Raw genomic sequence first — 23,389 nt, forward strand, 5'->3', positions numbered from 1 at the left:
TATTTTAAATATCTCAACCACGGTTCTAAACTTGGATCATTTATATATCGACTTAACATATTTATTGTAAATCGACTTAACACGACATAGATCGCTATTGTAGAACGTGTGTCATTGAAGTTGTGGTTCGTTGGTGCATAACGAAAAAGGTGAGGGGAAGAGAGCCATAAAAATTTCCTAAAAAAAGTTTCGTTTGGACGAAAAATTAGGTCAATCCATCCAACTAACCCAAAATTAGACCGTTCAAAATGTAAAACTTTTGGGTCAATCCAGTCGAAGGGATAAATTACCTCTCTAAGGTCGAAGGTTCGATCCCTCACTCCAACACGAACACGACCTAATTTATAAAAAAATCAGTACCTGTGAGCGCTTCCCAATGATAGGAAAGTAAATGGCCATCATCATCCATAGCTTTTTCCAGCCAAGGCTGTAGCCAGAAAGAAAAATGTCTTTATAACAGAAATGAAGGAGCAATGTGTGAATAATAAGAATGTAAATTCCCTCTGTTTAAACAGGGCTACAACCTAATAACATTCACAAATATCTCTATGCTAGCATGAACTATGGATCTCCCTCCTCCCTAGGGAAGCATACGAAAACATGTCTAGACGTGTAAGCTTTGCACCCGAAATATGAAAGGATTGAAAATAAATTGTCGCCTAATACCGAATTCATACAAGTACCATTGCCATCACATGTGTATTATCATAGTAGCCTGCTCAGAGACTTGATCAGCAGTTTTAAATTCCGTTTTGTCGCCTCATCACCCGTGAACCCAAGAAGTTCGGAGCTCAGACTCTGAAACGAGATAGGAAGGATAAACCAAAGAGGGAATTAGAGAGATATAGTTATCAAGAGCAGTGTTTTAAAAAGTCAACTGGAGCGTGCGCGGTGTCTCGCTTCGAAGAAGCGGAGCTCCCTTAATGAAGTCCCGTTTATTGTGCTTTAGTGCACCTAGAGCTTTAAAAAACACTGATGTTCGGATAAATCAAGAGGAGTTTCAGCAATTAAGATCTCACCTCTATGTTCTTCAAAGTATGAATTAGCGTATAAATGGACTTCTGAAGAAGTTCGGTGTTTTCCGGGGTCATAATCGACGCATGCACGCTTCTGTAAGAAAGTCTCGATCAGCATACATCGTGTAAAAGGAATTCATAATAATTTACAATATTATTATCTTTTTCGACTAATCTCAGGCGAAAATTGTGAAAGAACCGAGAGATTATAGTCCATTAAGAAATCAGAGTTCATCAACATTAAAATTGTAATATCAGACTTCAGGAAAAGTTCACCTTAAATCTTCTGTGGCATGTGAAAGACTGCTAGTTAAGTTTTCAACCTCCTTTAGAAGACCCCTGTCACGAACCTCAGCAAGCAAAGGTTGAACATCTTCAGCCATGGCTTGAATCTGAGACATCACTACATCAAATCAAAACAGTGTGCATGAGAAGATAGTTAGATCCGTGGGACTATATATCGAACTCACCAAGATAGACCGTAAAACACGAACCTAATACATTTTAATACAAAAAATTAAAGCTTTCGAGGAACTTAAAGCTGTAAATTCTTGGTTCTTTTCAGAGGCCAATAACAGAATACCCAAGCAAACACCCATTTTCTAAACGAATGCAGCTCCTTATTTATGTCGAACTAAACATGTTCTATAATATTTACTGTTTTAAGAATTTTTTTTGAGCTACAATCAAGGTCCTACCTACTATAACGGTCCATGTATACTGTAACAGCTCGAAGCCACTACTAGTAGATATTGTCTATTTTGGTCCATTACGAATCGCCGTCAGCCTCACGGTTTTAAAACGCGTCTACTAGGGATCGGTTTCCATACCCTTATAAGTAATACTTCGTTTCCATCTCCAACCGATGTGGGATCTCACAATCTACCCCCCTTGGGGGCCTAGCGCCCTCGCTGGCACGCTGCCCAGTGTCTGGCTTTGATACCACTTGCAACAGCCGAAGCCTACCGCTAGCAAATATTATCCGTTTTGGCCAGTTACGTATCGCCGTCAACCTCACAGTTTTAAAACGCGTCTACTAGGGAGAGGTTTCCACACCCTTATAAGGAGTACTTCGTTCCCCTCTCCACCCGATGTGGGGTCTCACATAAACTGTCTAATATTTTTACTCCCTCCGACTATACCTCCCTCATCGTAAATTGGGAAGGTATTTTGTAAACACCATGGATTTTACATCCCTATGAAATTGTCTCTTATAAAAAAAAAAAAAAAAATGTAATTAGATTCCATGATACTGATATACGAATACTTCCTAGTCCTTACTCATTATTCTTTTGATAAGCCTTCCATCCTCTTCAAGAAATCTGTAAGCATCCCATCGAGTTACCAACAAAATACATTTTTACAACATTTAAAAAATATGAGCATACATAACTCCAATAACTATTTGTCCAGAAACCAAGATAGAAAATAAAGATTAAAGCATGAAATTGTAAGGAGTCACACCTTTAAAAGCAAAGGCCTCGCTTCTTCAACAACCAAAGCAACTCGTTGGGCTAAAGAAAACGTATTGGTAAGCCCTATTTCCTCCGCTTCCCGTCCAAGCCGAGTGAATATTCCAACTAATGCATCCAAACTTACCCCTTGATGTCCCTTCATTTTATGCTTATCACATAATATTAAGCCTTCTTTAATACATTCGGAGTCGAGTGGTCCCGCTGAAGGCACTGGAATAGGATCCCTGGGAGTAATGTCAATCATCGTCTCCATAAGAAGACCAGATTGGTTTACTTCAACCAATGAATTAAGGGGTATAATGATTTTATCATCTTCAACCTGCAAAACGGGAGGTAAATCTTAGTTTGTGCACAAAAAAATGGTAACCCTCTTTGTTAACAAGCCTATATAGACTACCTTTTAGTTCATTAAAATATCTATCAAGATTTGATAGTTTTGATTAGATAATCAAAGTGACTTCTAAAACTCTAAAAGCAATCAAAGTGCTTCTAGGAGAAACAATTGTTAATGCTTCTTCCCAAAGTATTAATAGAAAAAGTGCTTTTGTTTAAAAGCTTTTCTTTTTCAAAAGCGATCTCAAACACATTCTTAGTAAGATAAAATACGACGTTACAGTCAATCAGAGAAAGGGTATGAATTAGAAGCATACCTCAACAACAGTTTCAATACATCTCAAGGAAGGGTTAACACGAATGACATTGCCAACAGTAACTCCTCTAATTCTTACAGGAGTTCCAGTCGAAATACCACAAGCCTGAGCAAACTCAAAGACAGCCAAGTATTTTCTAAATTTAGACCGTAATTGAAAGCCTCTCAACCAAGCCAAACTGAGTGTAAGAAGTATAGCACCTGACACTAGGAACAACCCAACCCCACCTTCCCATATGCTCCTTCGACCGAACCCGAAATTACTCAATGGACGCAATGTTCTCCTCCATACAGTACGAGGAACATCGAGAAAAAGGGCAAGCGGATTCCTTCTTTCTGAAGATGAGGGTGGCTGACTATGTCCAGCATCAGCAGATGAAGCCTTTATCTTCTTTACTTTGGATTTTAGACCAAATGGGGGATGATAAGACAACCTATTTGAAGATCTATGTGGAAGGGTAACCAAGGATGAGGGTAACGCCACAGAAAATGCTGCAACCTGCACACGAGCATCTCCCACCATTTTTTCACAACAGCAACAGTAAAACAAGATTTAAACAACTGCCTGTGAAAACAATACAATTTCGGAACTATCAGCAGGTAATACATTATTAACTTGATATTGAAAAATAAGAAATTTTACAAGAGCAACAAGCCATCGACATGCCCATGTCCAGTTCAATGATCAAGAACATTACCCATGAATCAAAGCAGAGGACATGATAAAAAAAAAGTTACAGGACAAGTTTGTAAAATGGAATAACCTATGACTAACAAGAAGCATAAAACCCATCAAAACAGCTGAAAATTTTCCTTCCTACAACGGCACCCCGCCACAACGCTCGCCCCGCCCCAAAGTTATCTCCCAATATGATATTAGCCGCTTAGTTTTAGTATTTCCTTCAGTTAATTTTCCTTCCTAGTCTCTTTCTTCGCATTTTTCACAAAGAAATGGAAATTCAATTCACTCTCCCACTGCTGCTAACAATCATATTAGTAGAATTTTCAGACTCCAGAATTTAAAAAAATAGTAGTAAGCCTTCTCCACTTATTATGATCGCTTAATACACTAACATCAGTAACGCAAGACGAATCACAGAAATCCACATAAAACATCATCAAATCAGCTAATCCTAGATGTAAAAAAACGTATTCTCCAAAAAAATTTAAAAAACACGCATGAAAAATTCAAAACTAATAACCAAAAAACTATTCACGGAACAATCGAAGTAAGCATACAAACAACGAAATCCAGAAAATGATAGTAGAGCAATTATATCACAAAATACGCACCTAGAACTCGAGATTGCAACTATTGAAGCGATAGCATTCGGTCAACAATTCCGACCAGGTATGGTATAAGAATTAGACCCAAAAAATCCATGAAAATGGAGAATCGGAAAGATGATTGAGTCGTACCATTGCCGAACAGTTGGAGTCAGATGAGCGTTCTCGTAGCTGAACTTCAGGCGCTGTTACCAATTTAACCCTCGAAAGTTCCGACCCGTTTGAATGTACGACACTTGGGAATTGGGCCCTTATTGGGCCTATTTCCTTGTATTTTGCAAAACTACCAAAATTGCCCTTATATCAATTTTCTTTAAATTTTATTAAAATAGTCTCAAGTAAAATAATTTTTGAAAATTTTATTCTCTATTTAATTTTAGCTAATTCACCCAATTATTTTAATTAAAAAAATTTAAAAATTTCTATAAACTCTATAACTCATTTACACAAAATCAATAAATTTAAATTAAGAAACCTAAAAAAATTAACAATGTTTTGAGCGAGAACTTATTAGAACGTTGAAATTGCAACATTTTTTAGTTTAGGGGTAAGATGGTAAATTTGAAGTACAATCGTTAAAACTGATTTAATTAAATAATAAAAAATTAATACAAATAATTAAAAGTGGATATTATCCAAATAGGAAAAAAAAAAAAGAATAATAATAAACTCAAAAGTTCCCCCTTCCTCCTCATCTTGTACTTCAGCTGTTTTGTACCTCATTTTTATCTACCTTTCATCATCAACACAACAGAAGAATTTGGCTACTGCAACCACCTTTTCCTGTTCCCTTCGACTCGGTTTTCGACATCGGAGATTGAATATCGAACCAATTAGAATCGGTACTATTTTAAACGAGACCCGTCGAAGGCCAAGGGTATTGAAAGCTCTGCATAATAAAGAGGGTTCATCAAGTCACAGCTTAAGGACACTAAAAATGTCCTCGGACTAATTACTTTCAAGTTATATCGTAACCTTACCGTCACGGTAATGAAACCCCGTAACTCGAGCGAGTAAGTTCAGAGAGATAGAGAGAGAGGGAAGTAGAGAAGAAATAACTCTACTAGAAGTGGTTCAGCTCCCCGGACTATGAGGCTGTCCTTTTCTTCTCCGGCCATTCTAGTTTGCCTCTTGCTGTGCCAGAAAGCCATTGTGTTAGTGTGATCTATTTGTAAATACTAAATGTTTCAATGGCACAAGTTTTTTCGATCTCATGATGAAGATGTGATATGAACATATCGATATCGTGCCCGTTAATGAATTAGAAAACTAGTTAGAGTATATTCTAGGCATGTTTGGAAGGGATTTGAAATAGTTAAAACTACCCTTCGAAATCAATTTAATGTTTGGTTTTACAACTTTAAACGCAATTTTTATGTCATCAAACGGAATATTAAAAGATTAAGATTATGTTTAGGAGTGATTTTGAATATGAAAAAAGTGATTTTAACCGTTTCAAAATCATTTCTAAGAACAGGTAACAAACGAATGTTATAAATCACTAACTAGTTCTGCAGGATATCAAACTCACAATGATGCATCTTCTACTGAAGGAAAATGCTATTAAATTCATAATAAGATATATCTACTTACATAAGTTTACCAAAACGCCTCATACGAACTTCCTCAAACACAATATCAACTGCTTCATTGCGCCCTGGGATGAACTCGAGTGATTCGATTCTGGTTGCTCCACCATCAGACTGCCCAAAGACCAACTTCTAACTCAGACAAACAAAATCCCTTTGTTTCAGTCATCAGCAACTGTTCAAGTCTCTTTGTTCCACTGCCAACATGATCACACACAAATATGTTTCAGATCCTATTCTAGATTCATGCAAAAATTTAATGGCCGAAACGAAAATAAAGCATATGTATAAAGTGGAATGTCAACGTACGAGTATTTTTTTACCGAACACGAACATAGAAATCATTAAATCGTCATACCTCTTAGAAAGAGAAGGTATTAACTCCTCACAAACTTGAATAATTACTGAACCGCCTCCCTTCGCCTTAATACGAATCTGTTCAACTTCTGACAATACAAAATGAAACTAACAAACTTAGTCTAACTAAAATAATTTTCTATCAGGGAAAAAATCAACTTATTACTAACTAGTTATGCTTTTCTTTGATTTGTCAACCTAATAAGTGCCTCAACCCTATTGTCAACTAGGCCTTCACAGGTTCTTTTCATGTAATATTCAATAAATACTGTAGTAAAGGCCTCAAATCAGACTCCAAACAAAGGCATCTATAATTTAAGAACACATACCAGGAAGGTCTTCTTCAACTGAAGAGTTGCAACTTAGATATAAATTAGCGCACCAATCTAACTCTATGCCTTCACTCTTTGCATACTCTTCTAGCAAGCGGCCAATGAAATTATAAGCAATCATGCTAGTTTCATCACAAACTTCTTGAACCACAAGGTAATGATTCTTAAACGTGCTTGGTTTACTAGGCTCCATCTGGGGTATTGGACACGACATGTTCAAAGAAGTTAAACAGGTTGATTTTGAGGTATAACTCGTAGTGCGATTATCCAACAAAGTATTTGGCGTGTCTTTGATCCCTACTTGTTGGTTAGAAGATAGGTTATATGTATCTGGCTGAACTTTGGGTTCCATGAATGAAGGGTGGTAAATAAAAGAAGAATCTAAAGAACCCTCCCTAGTAAATGGGGTAGGTTTAGAACATTCGAAACGCTCCACATCTGCATTTTTCAAGGACGCCTGACTAGGAGACAAGATATTCCCCACTGATGCATAATCCAGATTGGCTGGCATTGATTCCCCCATACCTTCAACGAAAACAGAGTGGGGTCCATGGTCTTCTTGAGGCAAGCCATCAAAAATATCATCGTCGTTATCATCATAATCATCGTCACTCTCTTCTAACTCTTCCATATATGCATCAGCAAAGTCATGTTCAAAGTCACAGTTAGGTAGTAAGTCCCAAACTACTTGTTTCATCTGAGCACTCAGACTAAATACATATTCAACCTCGTCTCCAATTTCATCCTGTGGGAGAACTGAATGTGGCGCACTTCGAGAATCTGTTTTTATCATAGCTAAAGCTTTCAAAAGAGACTTTGGCACAGTGTCCATATCACTACATTCAAAAAGATAGTCTGTTAACATCCTCTTAATACCAGATCTTAGACACCTATGAGACACTTCAGCATCAGGATCCAACAAAAACTTCAACCGTTTGAGCTTCTCAATGTTGCAATTCTTACTAACAAACCATATGGCTTTTACTATTTCATTGTGCAAGGTTTTTATTTGGGGTGAGAAGGGATAAAACTCAATTACGGACGAATTATGACGACCTGGTACTAGTTTGAGTGATAAATCAGCCACTGCCATGGCCTTTGCAAGTGATTCTTGCAATTCATCTCCTTCACCAAGCGATGAAAGCATCTTCTTACTAATTTTTGTAAGAAGATTAATAAGACGATCACGACCCCACCCAGGCTTGCGATATTTTATCTGAGGCAAAAATCGAACTCCTTCAAGTTTTCGACGCATAGCTAAGAGAACTTGGGTGGGCATGTCTCCTAATCCATAAAGTACCTGTGATGCAGCATCATGGAATGATGTCGTACTGGAAGTCGAAGTTGCTGAGCATATTCTTCGAAAATTTGTTGTGTCATTGAGAAGTTGAGACATTCGTTTAAAAGTTTCCAATTGATAGCAATCTTGACTTTTCCTTCCTAGAACTTTTGGAATAAATTCTCTGATGACCCTTTTCAGCTTCCATCGAGTTTTTTCCAATTTGACCGAGTCTTCTGAAAGTATTTTAGCAAGACCGTAAAGTCCCCTGGTGCTCAGATCATCGAGACATGACAAGATGAGTTTTCTAACTTTGCAAGTATCTAATATTTGATCAGCTCGAATACCAAGATGCCTTGTTTCAATATTTAACACTCCAAAAGCTTCTTCAACTCTTGTTTTGACAGTCCCAAAAAAAACCTGAAAAGGAGAGATTCAAAATGACAAAACACAGACGATATGGTTCACATTTTCAAAAAAATGGATAATTATATAAATCATATTGTAAAGTTGGGACTTAAACCTAGCATAGTAGAGAAGGATCCAAAGTTATTTGAGGAAAAAAAGAGGAAGAATTGTTTACTACTGCATTCAAATTTGTACAAAGTAAAGTAATCAAAGGAATGAAAAAGGGGAAAATCTAACTTACATCATCTTCTCTCAGCAACGATTCAGGCAAGTTTCTAACAAGAAAGCCACGAATCATTCATTAGAGTAAGGAAACCAATGTACTGATTTCATATATGATTAGTCAAATACATCTTCTTCAGTTACCGTTTATTCAAAATGTCTGAATGATCAGAATACTTCGGTCCAGATACAGAAGTAGGAAGCCCCAGCAGCCATCTGCATACATTCAACATATTCAGTTCTTCCAGAAAATCCTACTTACAAACTCCCTCATGAGTTCACAATGAAATACAAAAATTCTAAAACACCATCTCCAACTATAAATTCAAAAAAGAGAATCAGATATCATTCAAATCCAATCCGTTTGTTAGCCGTTCATCCAAAATCACATGCCATAACCATCGATGATATTTATCAATGCCACACTCTAAACTTATTGAATCCGTTTCCGGCAAATCGGAAACTGCAGCATCAACATCCAAACGACTAAAATAAACAAATGCCGTCCGAGCACTACATTTATATGCAAACATTCAGCAACTAAACTGAATTCAAACAGAGAAATATGTTGTCAAAATTCTCATATCAATAATTAAAAAACTTCCTTATATATTTTTCTGATTCCTCCACACATCGTAAGAACAGAGCGCAAGCAAACGGAATCGTAAGCCGATTACGTAAAAAACACATACCTTCTTTTCGATTTCAAAAGCTCCTCTTGACGACGAAGCTGTGACAAAAGTGCTTGAGAATCCGTCTGATAAAACTCCATGGTGCTTGGCCAATGTTACAGTCCAAAAGGGTTTTATTTACAGAAGAATAGGAAGAAGGTGACGTAATAATCTAGCGAAATTAAAATCCGAAAAGAAAAAAAAGGAAAGGTCTAAAGTATTTAACTCGGGTTAAGGACCGGTTCGGTTTAGAAATTCGAGACCGAACCCAAAAAAAAAGTTCAAGTCTTATTAAAACCGAAGAATTAGTGCTCCTAAATTATCTTTTATATATATATATATATATATTTTTTTTTTTTCTAATAAACTACTGCTTATTCGTAATTTTTAGTTTCATTAAACATAAATTTTATATTTATATTTAATATATATTTTTTAAATTTTTTTTATATGTTTAATGTTTTATTAGATATAAAATTTATTTTCATATTTATTCGATAAATTAATTTAATTTTTGTTACTCTGTCGAATATTTGTTAAAACAAAAATTTATAATTTGAGAAATTTATTTGATATTTTTTAAAATAGATACAAAATTATATTTATCTAAGAATTAAATATTACACGATTGTTATTTATGATTTTTCTCGAAAAATATCAATTAAAACTCTTAATTAATTATTACATTTAAATTAAACTCTTAACTTTTATAGTTAAATCAATTTAAACTTTCTATTAAATTTTTGTTGTAATTAAAGTTTTATAGGTGTATAACACTTTTTTTAAATAAAAAAATTAATATTAATTAAAAAAATTGAAAACCAAATAGAGAATAGTAATTTTTCATATTTTCATCTTCTCCTATTTTCTCCACTTAATTATTAATAATAATAATAATATATTATGGATTTTTTTTTATTAAAAATTATTTAAATTATTTTGAGCCAATTTTAAATAAAAACAAATTGAAAATAGCTATTTAGTATTGACAAAAATGGTATAAACTGCTTCAAAAATGGGTATTATATAAAGAGAATCTTCACCCCTTTCTACTCATTCACCAAGCTCTTTCCTTTCCTTTTCTTTCCTCCTATAACAGCCCTGATCTTCTCTGCAACTTTATTAATCACCAACGCTATCGCTCATGATTTCTCGACTGTAGGCTATTACCCCGAGCACTTAGCATCCATGGATAAACCCATCGAGCTGTTTGAGTAATGCATGTCGAGGCACAGTAAAACGTATCAGAGCATTGAAGAGAAGCTCCATAGATTTGGGACATTCGTTGACAATTTGAAGCACATTGAAGAGACAAACAAGAAGGGTTCTAGCTATTGGTTGGGGATGAATGAATTTTGCAGACCTGAGCCATGAAGAGTACAAGAGTAAATATTTGGGACTGAAGGTCGAGTTTCCGAGGAAGAGGTCGACTCATGGGTTTAGTTACAGAGATGTGGTGGACTTGCTCAAGTCGGTTGGGTTGATTGGAGAAGTAGAGAAGCTGTTACTCCAGTCAAGAACTAAGGCTCCTGTGGTCGCTTTCTTTTCCTATCTATTTATCTCTACCTAGTTATGGTAAGAGTTCAAAATTTCCCCACATGATGAAAGTATGATTGCAATGCAGGAAGTTTCGAGGCATTTTCGACCGTAGCAGCAGTGCGGAGTATAAACCAAACTGCTTGGTCGACCATGACCGAAGCTTCAACAATGGATGCTATGGCGGTTCGATGGATCACACCTTCGAATACATAATGTCTAATTCTGGACTTCGTAAGGGAGGGAGACTATCCATATCTAATGGAGGAAGGAAGATGTATCAGAGAAGGTAAATACTTAATCTTCTAAACACACACATAAATGAAGGTTGCATTCCAGATATTTACTAAAAACAGTGTTACTATAATCCCTAGGAACGATTTGAGGTAGTAACCATTAGCGGTTATGAAGACGTGCCAGCAAACGATGAACAGAGTCTCCTAAAAGTATTGATCGAGTCATCAACCTATCATCGTAGCCATTGAGGCTTCTGGTGGAGATTTCCAATTCTATAAAGGGGTAAGAACATAAACCGTCGTACTTCCCTTGATAAACAATTCAAAATGGATGGTTTCATCAAGACCCAACTGTGAAATCATTGGGTTGTCCTTCAACTTCACGGGACGTTGTGGAACCGACATGGATCACGGCGTGACAGCCGGTGGGTATGGTTCATCACAGGGAACAAACTACATTACAGTAAAGAATTCATATGGACCAAAAACCGAAGGACTTTGCGGAATCAACCAAATGGCTTCTTATCTAACCAAAGAGAATTAATCCAATGAAGCAAACTCTCTATATAGTTTGGAGATTTCAATAGAAACAGGAATTTCATTGATAAATGAAATCACAACAGGAGAAGAGGAAATCTCGTGGAATCATATTGAATATTTGACAAGACATTCCGTACCTTGCTAAAAAATCGATCCTTGTTTACCAACCACATTGTCTAACCAAATCCAATCCTCTCTCGATATGTTCCTCAAACGATTCAATTCGTGCGGATTCTTCCCCCAACTAAAGAAGAGATCTGGGGTGAATTGTCACATATGAATTTAAGCACAATTTCCCAAAGAAATAACCCACTTGAGAAGAGATGGGAAACCCTAAGCCATTATACAAAGAAACAAAAGAACCAAAAAGAAAAACATCAAAAAACCCATCCAATTGGCATATGAATGGCAAGACTTACTGGAGACAAGTTTTACCTAATATATAAAAATATATTCATATGCAGCAGACTAGGGAAATTACTCACTGCAGCATGTCAACAATTTTCCAGGTTTTTTTATATTTATTTGCTAATTTCTAAGATTAAAAAAAAAAAAAATACATCCCTCCCGTCTCCTCATAATTACGGAATGGACTCAAGTTCGTTCATATAAATAAAGCAAGGTATTTTTCAAGCAACAGCGGGGTCTAAATAATCCTACAAGGATCAAATAGTTAATGATATAAAAAAAATGAGGTAAAATATACCAAAGGATGATCAACTAGAAACTTCGTTGTACTTGAAGACGCAATCGTAGAGCCTTCCTCCAAGAAATTGTGCAACCTCCAGATGCTTTACCTGTAAATCCAGAAAAAGCACTGGTAAATGAACAAATCTGTTTACTGCTTAGGCTAACTTTGAGACAACAACATTCATGATCACAAAAGTGAAATCATTACCATGCCGATCTTTAGCGAATCGCACTTAAATCGAGCATAAAGATTTGTCTCAATTCCACGACCCTGCAAATGTCAAATAAAAAAACAAACATCTCATCAGTCATCGGTTCACTCGTAGAAATATCTATTACTAGGTAGGGGATGTTCAAATAATTCAGTTCACCGTGTCGTTAAAGAAAAAAAAGTCATAACTTTGAAAGCCAAAGTTAGGACTCTTTTAGAAATGTTCTATGCTTTTAATCATTTTAAGATTACTGAAAAGCAAATGATATAAAAATAGAGTGGGATAAATTATACAAAGTACTCCTAAAGTTTGGGGTTTATTTCAATTATGCCACTTCGAAGAGTTCCATTTTACCATCTACTCCCAAAGCTTTGAAGTATTTCTAAATAACATCCTCAAATATTGTCAAATGAGTTTCAAACTGCAACTGAATAAGAACTATACAGAGGAAAACCAAAATTTGCTGCGACATTAGTAAGATAATAAGACAGTTTTATAATTTAAAGCACAATAAATTCACTTCAGATTTAATTTTAGTAGAGCATGATGAACTGATAAGAACTCACCATTCCTTCCAAGATAACTAGATCTGCATCAGTTGACAGGTAGCTAAGCTCCTGGGATACTTGAGTAAGGTCAATGACCTTAAAGGAAACAAAAACATAAATTACTCACCCATAACTAATAGAACAATATGAAAAACCAATGAATCCACTCAACAAGTTTAACATAAAAATCTACATATGTCTTACCGGCAAATCGTTGCCAGAATTGGCAATTAAAAGGTTGGCAGTATTGACGCCCACAAGCTCTCCACGGTCATCCTTCAGCTGATAAGTTGCCAAATGTTAAATTAGAAGTGATAAATAAACTGAATTCATAAATACTAGGAAATATTACTCTCAGCTACCTGAGATAAAATTTCAATTAGCTCATGATAAGTTACATCGTTAATCGAGGGCAAGTCATTGGCCGCCAAGACAACCTGCAGATGAAAAGAAAACAAGTTAAATATACTCAACTGGCAACATAGAAAAAGAGTTAATTACAAAAGCAACCTTTTTTTCCAGAAAAGTACACAATTGGAATTGAAAAAAGCTTTATGGTATCATTCAAGAAAAAGATATCATAGAAACTTATAAAAGTTCCTGTAGACTCAGATATAGAATGATTCATACGTAAGGGATTTATCCTCGGGGGGAGTAAAAGTATAAGTATTAACTGCCAAGTAAACTAAAATGTCAACAAGACTGATTCACAGGTTCGATCACTAGTTTCCGGATGAGAGATTATTCTTCATAGGTAGCATAAATTGAGCAATATTCACTAAACAAAAAGAACACATGGTACAAGAAGAAAGGGGAACCATAGTTTACAAGTTCAGAAACGATAAAACACGCCAATTTGGGGAAGGTAAGAGTTGGGATTTCTTTTTACAACCTAATCAGTACAGCTATTTCCGTGCTGAATCTAAAAGTTTTGAGTTTGAATATAATTTTCCTTTGTACAGAGTTCAGACAGCAAATAGATAATCTATAACTCCTTGACATAAGCATCAAATGAATAATTCAACAGAGCAATCATGCAAGGTACAATTATGAACAACAAAATACAATTTTCTCTTCTTTGTGTGTTACATAACATTTCAATCAATTTCAACTAGCACAAAAACATGTAGTCTAATTTGACAAAAAAGAATTCGATTGTAAATTTTAGAGTTTGCAAATGGAATGATTGTGTATTATGCATAAACCACATCTACAGCTAAACCTGAGTTCCGCGCCGGAGTAACTCTCTAGCAAATGGCAAAATGCCCAAAATAATATCCGCACCGGAATTATCAACAAATATTATAACCTGTAATAATGTAAAAAAGTCCTGTTATACATTCGCTTCAACAAATAACCAAGTTATGAGTAGATATGAACTTTCATGATAAAAAATAGAACACATGCAGAAAATCACATTCAGAACTAACCTTCTTCCATGACTTTTTACTCCATCTGAGTTTGAATGTGTCCAAATCATCAATCACCCAAGGTCGAGGAACAAGATTTTGACAACTCGCTAAGAAAGACATACCATCCCTTGAGAAAACTTCAGCTAGCTTCAAAACATGAATTAATTTCACATCAAACTAACATTCAAAATGACCTCAAGTAATTAGAATCAGTTATATTTATTAGAAAAAAATAAAGATGTGCATGCATCAAGAAACAATATGAACAACACTTCCCAATGGAAGGTTGACACACCTGAGCCGAACCAAGATCAAAAATATTCCCAGCAAATATTCCTTTAACTAGATTCTCCAAGCGCTTACTATCATCTTTAATGGCATCATTCAGGCGAATGACCTCAGCAAATAAGGATATAGCCTTTGCATTCTCTTCATCCTATTAGTTGGGAAGCAAGATACAAATACATCAGAAGTGTGTAATCATAAATGATGTCATATGACTCATTACTCCCTTTTTTTTCTTTTTCTTTTTTATATCCAAAATCCCTTAGCTATCAACATATCGGAGAAAATGGTGAATATCACCAAGCTATGTAACATTTAGAAATTAGAAGCTCATGACATCTTCAATAACCCTGATTGCTTGACCCCAGGGAGATTTTAAACCAGTGGTTCCAAGGACCTTTACATCTTTATCAAGTCATAGGGTATCCATGCTAGTCTACACTCTAAAGAGTGTAAATTGATTTCTATCAGTTACAAGAATCATTATTGTCCCCCTTTAAGACGTAAGAATTTTCCAATTCCCACCATTTCTAGGTGACAGTTTTGCAATTTTCTTCTTTTTGAAGCAAGAGAAGAAACATATATACTTGCCTTCACTCTCTTGAATATATCTCTGAATCCCAATTCTCTCAGGACTTGCTCCCGAAGTCTACATAGAAGCTACAATTTTTAATTAGTCAGTACATGAAAACTAAAAGGCGTCAGCTGAGCATATTCTTATTTCTTTATTTAGGAATACTAAAATTTGCTTACAATGCAATCGGGAGGTCCTCCATGACTTTCAGGATCTTTCTTCATGTCATCAAGTATTTGAGCATACCTTCAACAAATTATACAAAAGCACAAAATGAGACCCATATCATTTGTTTCTAGGATAAGTCCCATAGCTGAAACACCATAGAACTAGTGTATTCTTTAGGTGCAGGAAGGCTAATCTTAAGCTGAAAAACTGATATGATCCAAACGATTAGTTCTTTAAATCAAGAACAATTTCCTAAATAAAGCAGCTCTGCTTGCTCTAATATGTTGATCATGATCCTAACTAGGAAGAAGCAAAGTAATTTTTTTTTTGAAAAATGAGGCAGAATGAAAAAAAAATATATTTGATGTAACAACATGCAAAGGAAGTTCACCTCTGGGCAAATTTTTCAGCTTTAGCCTCGGCATCTGGGACTGTGGGATCACTCGCCGCCCGTTCTCTAGAAATGTCAAACCAATATCAATAAGATTGGGGAAGTACCACCAAAGTCTCAGATAGCCATCAATATTTTTCTAAACTTGACACTTATAAACACAAAAAAAAAAACGGGAAAACAACGTGAGGGAACAAGGAAAGGGCAGAAAATCTTCATGGAAAAAGTGAAGAACAAAGAAAAAATCACAAAGATAGCTGTATATTGCCGATTGCACAAGTTAAACAAGAAAAACGAACGATGAGTTAGATCCAACAAATTTTTTTTAACCGAAAGAAAACCAATCTCGACTATCAATCAGACTGAAATCTCTCTATCTGCTAGGCATTCAAAAAGACGAGCAACCGATTAAACAGAAACAAAGATTCAATAAATCAGACAACATCCACATCGCAAACTAGAACAGATTGATCGAATACGCAATTAAAAGAGACGGAAACAGAAGCGAAATTGAAGAAATAGAGAAATCAGATGTACTTGAAGGAAGGGATGGAATTGTAGAAGACGTCGATCCATGAGAGCTCAATGGGCGTGGGCTTGCGAGGATTATCAGAAGGGAAACGGTAAGGGATGGTGCAGGCTCTGTAATTGGACTCAATCGGTGTGAGCAGCAGTGGAAATGGCACTAGCTCCGATGCGCTCTCCATCTCCGGCGAGCTAAGATGTGATGCGACTGCGATCTTGGTAGCTTCCCGAGGTTTTTCGCTTGAAACGCAGGCTCATGCAGAGCAATCGAAGCAGCGGAGGGAAGAGGAAAATCGGACCACGCTGGGAGAGGGAAATATTAGGAAACGACGTGTCGTTTTATGTATTTATATGATCCGCTCATAGTCCTCCTTCCTTTATGTAATGTTGTTGATATTACTTAATTATTAATAATGTTAATAGTTTATTAATTTGACAAATTTTAACTTTAATTGATGTTTATTAGCGTGATTAATGCTTTAATTAATTGAGTTAACCACAATTAGCCACATGTTAACTCGACTCTTACTCATTTATTAATATGTCAACGTCAGCATAGTTCAACTAGTTAAGACGTATGCTCTCGGTTAATAGATCAAATATCTAAATTTCGGACCTTCATATGATGTTAAATTCAACAAATAAAAACATTGACACGGTGGAATATACAATTTTTTTGCAAATTTAAACCTCAACAACTTGACAAGTCTTCCAATTAAAACCAAAATGCAGATAAAATGTCGTTAAGTTCTTTATCCCAATTTGAATATAGCTTAGTGGATAGATACATCAATTAATATCTCGAAGGTTAATGGTTCGAGACTCCAACCTTACAACAGCTGACCTTAAGAATATTTTTGTCTTTTTTTCGAGATTTTTGACTATGTAGGGATGTGATGTCCCACATTGATTGGGGAGGTGAACAAACCACCCTTTATAAGCGTGTGGAAACCTTTCCCCAGTAGACGCGTTTTAAAACCTTGAGGGGAATCCCGAAAGGGAAAGCCCAAAGAGGACAATATCTGCTAGTGGTGGATCTGAGGCGTTACAAATGGTATCAGAGACAGACACCGGACGATGTGCCAGCCTTCTCGCTCTTCCCCGAAGGGGGGTAGACACGAGGCGGTGTGCCAGTAAAGGTGGGGCCCTGAAGGGGGGTGGATTGTGATGTCTCACATGATTGTGGAAACCTTTCCCTAGTAGACGCGTTTTTAAAGCCTTGAGAGGAAGCCTGAAAGGGAAAAAGTGGTGGATTTGAGGGCGGTCCCACATCGATTGGAGGAAGGAAAGAGTGTCAGCGAGAACGCTGGGCCTCGAAGGGGGTGGATTGTGATGTCCCACATGATTGGGGAGAGAACAAACCACCATTTATAAGGGTGTGGAAACCTTTTCCTAGTAGACGGGAAAGCCCAAAGAGGACAATATCTGCTAGCAGTGGATCTGGGGCGTTAGCGTTACAAGGGACATTTTTCTATTCAACGGGTGGGATTGAAGATTTAAACTTTTGCCCTTCTGGTCGATGGTGCATGTCTAAACCAGTTGAATTTTTTCCTAAACCGAACATAACTCAACAAGTTAAAGTACATACTCTCGACGACCAAAAAATCAAATATTGCATATTCCTAAAAGAAAAATCATCTTACCAAAGACAACCGAAATTGGATATAACTTGATAACTAAGATACAAGATCTCCGATATACATATAAATATATTTCGACACATATTTTTGCATATCATATCTTCATATTTTGATCTCAGGAACAATTTCAAACAATCCTATAAAAAAGAAAAGCTTCAAATACCTCTTGAGTTTGCAAGCTTGTGTTGAAGATTATTGGGAGTGAGTCCCACATTGGTTAATTTAGTGGATGATCATGGGCTTATAGGAAAGGAATACATCTCCATTGGTACGAGGCCTTTTCCCTAAAGCAAAGCCATGGGAGCTTATGTTCAAAGTGGACAATATCATACTATTGTGGAGAGTCGTGATTCTAACAGCTTGGCCCTCCATCAACCAGTTCTAACAGAACACCGAAGCAATAAGCAAGAACATAGCCATATTGCATCAAGGATATTGGTTTCAAGATTTCACAAGCTATAAGTGCATAAGACAATGTTTAAAAACGTAAGAACATGGCTTGCAACATAAATAAGGTAAAATCATATGATTTGTTGTAAGGCTAAGCACAAGGGGGAGGGATTTGGGTGCCAATATATTTGGCTCTAACATATTTGCAAGTAGAAGAAGGGTGATTTTGACCTGATGAAAGAAGCAAGTGAACATTTTCAAGGTTCACATTCTGACATGGGAATCCCTTGCTGCATTCTAATGCCACAGCCACCTTAGAGGAAGAGGTTCCTTTTATGTTCTTGAAGTAAATATCACTCAGCTTCACTAGAGATGGTGCCTGTTCAAATGAATCACGTTCATATAATCATTTTTTGCAATGATTTTGAAATTTGTTTAGGAAATGATCTTTTATGAACCGAACTTTCAAAAAAATATGTTAAGATGGTATCTTTTTTGCCCATAAACTTTCGTGTTTATTCTATTTTTGGTGTTTAAGATTTCAAAATGTCCATTTTCGTTTTGAGAACGTCTATTTTGGTGTCTCGAAACTTTTATCAGTTATCTTTTTTGAAAGTCCACCGACTAGAAAAATGTAGGTATCAGAATAGCTAAAAACTAGACATCTTGGAAATTCGGCAACTAAAAGACTTAATAGAAGATTGAACAAATTTGTAATTTCAGAGAGTGAGACAAAACGAACTCAGAAAGTTCAAGGAATAAAATGAGATATAAACGAACTTGAAAGTCTAAGGAATAAAATGAGATATAAACGAACTTGAAAGTCTAAGGACTAAAATGAGATATAAACAAACTTGAAAGTCTAAGGACTGAAATGAGATATAAACGAACTTGAAAGTTTAAGGACTGAAATGAGATATAAATGAACTTGAAAGTCTAAGAACGAACTTAAAAGTCTTAGAATGAACTTAAAAGTCTAAGGACTAAAATGAGATATAAACGAACTTGAAAGTTTAAGGACTAAAATGCAATATAAACAAACTTCAAAGTCTAAGGACTAAAATGAGATATAAACGAACTTCAAATTCTAAGGACTAAAATGAGATATAAACGAACTTGAAAGTCTAAGGACTAAAATTAGATATAAACGAACTTGAAAGTCTAAGAACTAAAAATGCGATATAAACGAACTTGAAAGTCAAAGGACTAAAATGAGATATAAATGAACTTGAAAGTCAAAGGACTAAAATGAGATATAAATGAACTTGAAAGTCTAAGAACGGACTTAAAAGTCTAAGAACGAACTTAAAAGTCTAAGGACTAAAATGAGATATAAACGAATTTGAAAGTCTAAGGACTAAAATGAGATATAAACAAACTTGAAAGTCTAAGAACTAAAAATGCAATATAAATGAACTTGAAAGTCTAAGGACTAAAATGAGATATAAACGAAGTTGAAAGTCTAAGGACTAAAATGAGATATAAACTTAACAAATATTATACCGTTACCGTTCTCACGTGAAGGAAACTTTGCAATCACTTTTTTGAAAAAAGAAATATATATGTTGAGAGAGCACTGGCATACCTTAAAAGAGCATGATCTGAATGGACAGTATGATTGATCAATGATAATTGGATTGGACACATTGTTCATGGCGAAGTTCTTAAATGTCATGTTTGTGGCTGAGCTGCTGCCAGGAGAATTTGGCCATGTCTTGATTCTGATCCCATTGGTGGTACCTGTGAGGCTACAATTTTTAACTACTAATCCGCTTACATCTCCTTCATTTTGATATCTTCCCAAGCTTCCAACACTGCAATGAACAAAACACATGTTGTCCAGAATGCTGTTTCTAGTAAGCTGAATACAAGTTCATGATGACAGAAGCATAATACTTGTTGGCAGCAATCTATATACCTGATCCCATGACCCGGTCCACAATTGATCCCGGTGATTGTGACTTGAGAGTTCCCTTGTCCAATGGATATGCAGTCGTCGCCAGTTTGAATATGTGATCGAGAAAGATGGATGTTAGAGCTTCGGTCGATGTGGATACCATCCGTGTTAGGACTATTTGCTGGAGCTGAAATCTTGAGATTGCTACCTCTGAACCTCTTGCATTGTACTAAAGCCAAGTGAAAGAACTTGCTGTTTAGCGAAGTTATGCGTCGAACAACCGTGTTATTCATAGCCACGAATTTCAAGTTCTGAAAAAGAACTGAATCATTGTAAGAATCTTGCTAATGTTACAAATGGCAGCAACAACAACAGCAACAGAACAGTTTTGCAATTCCTAATATTTTAAGGCACGAGTTTGAAATGATTCTTTGAAATAATTTCACTAGTTCTTACAATTTCTAATGTTTCAAGACACGAATTGGTTAAGAATCAAACAGAACAAAATGTGGAATGGAACTTACAGTAGGAAGGAGATTGCAATTGTGGTCATCAAGGCAGTTGTTGAATGGCCACGCCTCAGCGCCTCGGCCATCGAAGGTTCCACCTCCAGTCAACGTTAGCCCCTCCATCCATCTGAACTCAATCCAGCCTGCACCAGAACCATACTTTGACAGGTCTGTTGATGCCTTCAAATATCCCTGCAAAAGAAAATTCGAGCTCAGACCAAACGGACTCGACGTCAAAGATGAAAATACGTGGAAGATTAGACCCTTGCCTTCATTTTAACCGTTAGAGACGACACATTTTTGCAAGGGCCTGAAAATTTAACTGGACCAACCAAATAGGTTCCTTTTGGAATCAGGAAAGTTACCACTCCAGCTGAACCACAGGCCATTCTCCATGTTTCTGAGAAGGCCTGAATCACAAGCAAATGAAAACTTCTGAAAAGTGTTCTTAATCTTTTACTCTTTTAAGGGTGTGTTTGAGAGCATTTTTTGCCGGACCAAAACCACTTCCTACTCAAGAACATCATAATATATTGTTGAGTTTAGAAAACAAAACAAATTGGTGTATGAGAAATCTTACATATATAGTAACTTTTAACCCTGTGATTGTTAGGGGAGCACCTAAAACCCCTTTTAACAGGATTGAATCAAACATAAAGTAATGAATCAAACTCTCCATTTGGAAGGAAACTGGTTTTTCATTTCCAGCAAGCAAGAAATTGAGCTAAGTAGCAGAACACATGTGACTCAACAATTCTAAATATGAGTATACAGCTAGTGGAAATCCTGATGAACAATGAACTTAACGGAAAAGCAAAAAATGGCACAAAAATTACAGGAAATTGCAGCAGCGACGAGGCTCAACGGGTGAAGGGAGAAACAGAGATTAAGGTATTCGGTTCATCAAATAAAATCTCAAGGAAAATCAACACAAACAAACATAGAACAGACATTGCTATCATCAGTTAAGCCATTTGCTCGAGCACCAAAGCTTCTAACACTGAAAACACGAGAACTCTTAGCTCTGTAACGCAATAAGCTTCCTGAAATGTCTGCTTCCAATATTCCTTTACTAAGAACTGAGCTAAAACAGGAAGATGAGAGCACCAAGAACAGTGTGGTGCGAAAGGGGAAATTCATGCCAATAGCTTAACAACCTTGCTTCTGCTCAGTGAAATTGAAATCGGAAGAGATTGTTTTAACTTACTGATTCATGAATGGAAGAGTACTTGGCTTTAAATTCGCAATCGGAGATGCTGAGAAAATGGAGGCGATTTTGAATTCGCCATTGTTAACTGTCGCTAACTCCTTTCCCCCCACTAAGTCTCTGGTTGTTAACCGTCGCAGGAATGGAAAAGAGAAATAAATCGGCCATCGCTCCGGCAACCGGAAGCTCGTCGGACCTCCAGACCGGCGAGGAGGTTGAGATTGGGAGTTACTTGAAAGAACTGCAGGGAGATCGTGTGCCTTGCGCGCCATTGTTCTTTTTGATTCATGCAATATGGAAGATTCTCTCGTATATATTCATTCATTCATACTTCATACCATAAATTTGAATCTTATATACTAATTTATGATTTAAGATTTGATTTTAAAAATTATTTCCCAATTTTTTTTTACAATAAAACAAGTTTTACCCCCTTTTTTTCTTTTTTTTTTTTTTCTAAATCTCTAAATATTTATCGAATATTTAAGCATATGCTTGAGAAAAAATAAAAAGAGATAAATTTTAAGCTGTTTTAGAATGAGAGGGTTGAAGGGAAGGGCAGAAATGGAAAACTTTGACAAACATGAGGGGTAATTATGTCAAAATGGAGGCATTTTTAACCGACGACACTCTCGTGTAACTCTAGAACCCAATTGCTAACTTAAGACTAGCTCATATCCTCGATCAAAAGTTAGAGACTCGAGTTATTGTCAACAAATACAAATCGTCTTAGCTTTACCAAAATGGAATAGGTTTCAACTTGCCATAGCAAATTACGGAGTTTATGATTCTCAAGTTGATTTCCTGTTATGACAAGAGGAACGGATTTGAAAAATGTCCAAATGTCATCGCAATGTAGCTGATAATTTTGCACTAATAAACATATGAGAGAAACTTGAAAGTACATTAAATTTATTGTTCGTGGTTATTAAAGAACCTGCAAATTTTAGATTCTCATTCAAGTGCTATTACGAGATAGCCGCATTGAATAATTTGTTCTCATTTTAGATTGAGGATGTTCGAAAAATCTATAATCAAGCTCAATTTCACCGCTAGCAGATATCGTCTTACTTATCACAGTCAACCTCACGGTTTTAAAACATGTCTACTAGGAAGAGGTTTCCACACCCTTATAAAGAATGTTTCGTTTCCCTCCCCAACCGATGTGGATCTCCAACAGGTGTTTGGCTCTGATGCCATTTGTAACAGCTCAAGCTCACTGCTAGTAGATATTATCAATTTTAGTTAAAAAAGAAACGTAAGCAGTGGGCTTGAGTCGTTACAATCATCTTGTTTTATCTTCAAGTAGTTCGTGTTTATGCATTTTCTTGCCAAAAGAGAAGA

The 23,389-nt window shown here is 36.1% G+C and overlaps 4 protein-coding genes across 11 annotated transcripts; all 4 read right to left on the reverse strand.

The window, feature by feature from the left end:
* Window positions 1-150: 150 nt before the first annotated feature.
* On the reverse strand, window positions 151-4,640 carry LOC111811726 (protein TRIGALACTOSYLDIACYLGLYCEROL 2, chloroplastic). Of its 4 annotated transcripts, none has more exons than XM_023698743.2 (7): window positions 4,434-4,617; window positions 3,142-3,705; window positions 2,481-2,810; window positions 1,293-1,408; window positions 1,020-1,110; window positions 684-798; window positions 151-427 (listed from the first exon to the last, which is right to left on the reverse strand). In XM_023698743.2, exons 2-6 carry the CDS (start codon window positions 3,661-3,663, stop codon window positions 706-708), a joined length of 1,152 nt encoding a protein of 383 aa, XP_023554511.2. In that variant the 5' UTR covers window positions 3,664-3,705; window positions 4,434-4,617; the 3' UTR covers window positions 151-427; window positions 684-705. The 4 variants fall into 4 exon arrangements, with proteins under 4 accessions (XP_023554511.2, XP_023554512.2, XP_086974071.1 ...); XM_023698744.2 differs by having other exon boundaries at window positions 678-798; XM_087117945.1 differs by lacking the exon at window positions 151-427 and having other exon boundaries at window positions 451-798; window positions 4,560-4,640.
* A 317-nt stretch (window positions 4,641-4,957) lies between these two features.
* Window positions 4,958-9,467, reverse strand: LOC111811661 (uncharacterized). 3 transcript variants are annotated; one of them, XM_087117833.1, is made up of 9 exons: window positions 9,307-9,467; window positions 8,759-8,830; window positions 8,634-8,667; window positions 8,006-8,404; window positions 6,703-7,921; window positions 6,375-6,462; window positions 6,021-6,213; window positions 5,408-5,561; window positions 4,959-5,316 (listed from the first exon to the last, which is right to left on the reverse strand). In XM_087117833.1, exons 1-7 carry the CDS (start codon window positions 9,384-9,386, stop codon window positions 6,126-6,128), a joined length of 1,980 nt encoding a protein of 659 aa, XP_086973959.1. In that variant the 5' UTR covers window positions 9,387-9,467; the 3' UTR covers window positions 4,959-5,316; window positions 5,408-5,561; window positions 6,021-6,125. The 3 variants fall into 3 exon arrangements, with proteins under 3 accessions (XP_023554419.2, XP_086973959.1, XP_023554418.2); XM_023698651.2 differs by having other exon boundaries at window positions 4,958-5,316; window positions 6,375-6,459; window positions 6,703-8,404; XM_023698650.2 differs by having other exon boundaries at window positions 6,703-8,404.
* A 2,622-nt stretch (window positions 9,468-12,089) lies between these two features.
* Window positions 12,090-16,734, reverse strand: LOC111811722 (damage-control phosphatase At2g17340). 2 transcript variants are annotated; one of them, XM_023698737.2, is made up of 12 exons: window positions 16,415-16,732; window positions 15,878-15,943; window positions 15,498-15,564; window positions 15,336-15,404; window positions 14,755-14,895; window positions 14,478-14,606; window positions 14,270-14,356; window positions 13,410-13,484; window positions 13,252-13,329; window positions 13,066-13,143; window positions 12,496-12,558; window positions 12,090-12,394 (listed from the first exon to the last, which is right to left on the reverse strand). In XM_023698737.2, exons 1-12 carry the CDS (start codon window positions 16,582-16,584, stop codon window positions 12,314-12,316), a joined length of 1,104 nt encoding a protein of 367 aa, XP_023554505.2. In that variant the 5' UTR covers window positions 16,585-16,732; the 3' UTR covers window positions 12,090-12,313. The 2 variants fall into 2 exon arrangements, with proteins under 2 accessions (XP_023554505.2, XP_086973914.1); XM_087117788.1 differs by lacking the exon at window positions 14,270-14,356 and having other exon boundaries at window positions 16,415-16,734.
* Window positions 16,735-18,463: 1,729 nt separating this feature from the next.
* Window positions 18,464-23,317, reverse strand: LOC111811746 (Pectin lyase-like superfamily protein). Of its 2 annotated transcripts, none has more exons than XM_023698768.2 (6): window positions 22,046-23,317; window positions 21,108-21,248; window positions 20,854-21,030; window positions 20,351-20,640; window positions 20,018-20,246; window positions 18,464-18,811 (listed from the first exon to the last, which is right to left on the reverse strand). In XM_023698768.2, exons 2-6 carry the CDS (start codon window positions 21,225-21,227, stop codon window positions 18,584-18,586), a joined length of 1,044 nt encoding a protein of 347 aa, XP_023554536.2. In that variant the 5' UTR covers window positions 21,228-21,248; window positions 22,046-23,317; the 3' UTR covers window positions 18,464-18,583. The 2 variants fall into 2 exon arrangements, with proteins under 2 accessions (XP_023554536.2, XP_023554538.2); XM_023698770.2 differs by lacking the exon at window positions 22,046-23,317 and adding an exon at window positions 21,790-22,037.
* Window positions 23,318-23,389: the final 72 nt, after the last annotated feature.

Source organism: Cucurbita pepo, chromosome 15, assembly GCF_057944985.1.
Source record: "Cucurbita pepo subsp. pepo isolate OVF chromosome 15, ASM5794498v1, whole genome shotgun sequence".
Lineage (NCBI taxonomy): Eukaryota > Viridiplantae > Streptophyta > Magnoliopsida > Cucurbitales > Cucurbitaceae > Cucurbita > Cucurbita pepo.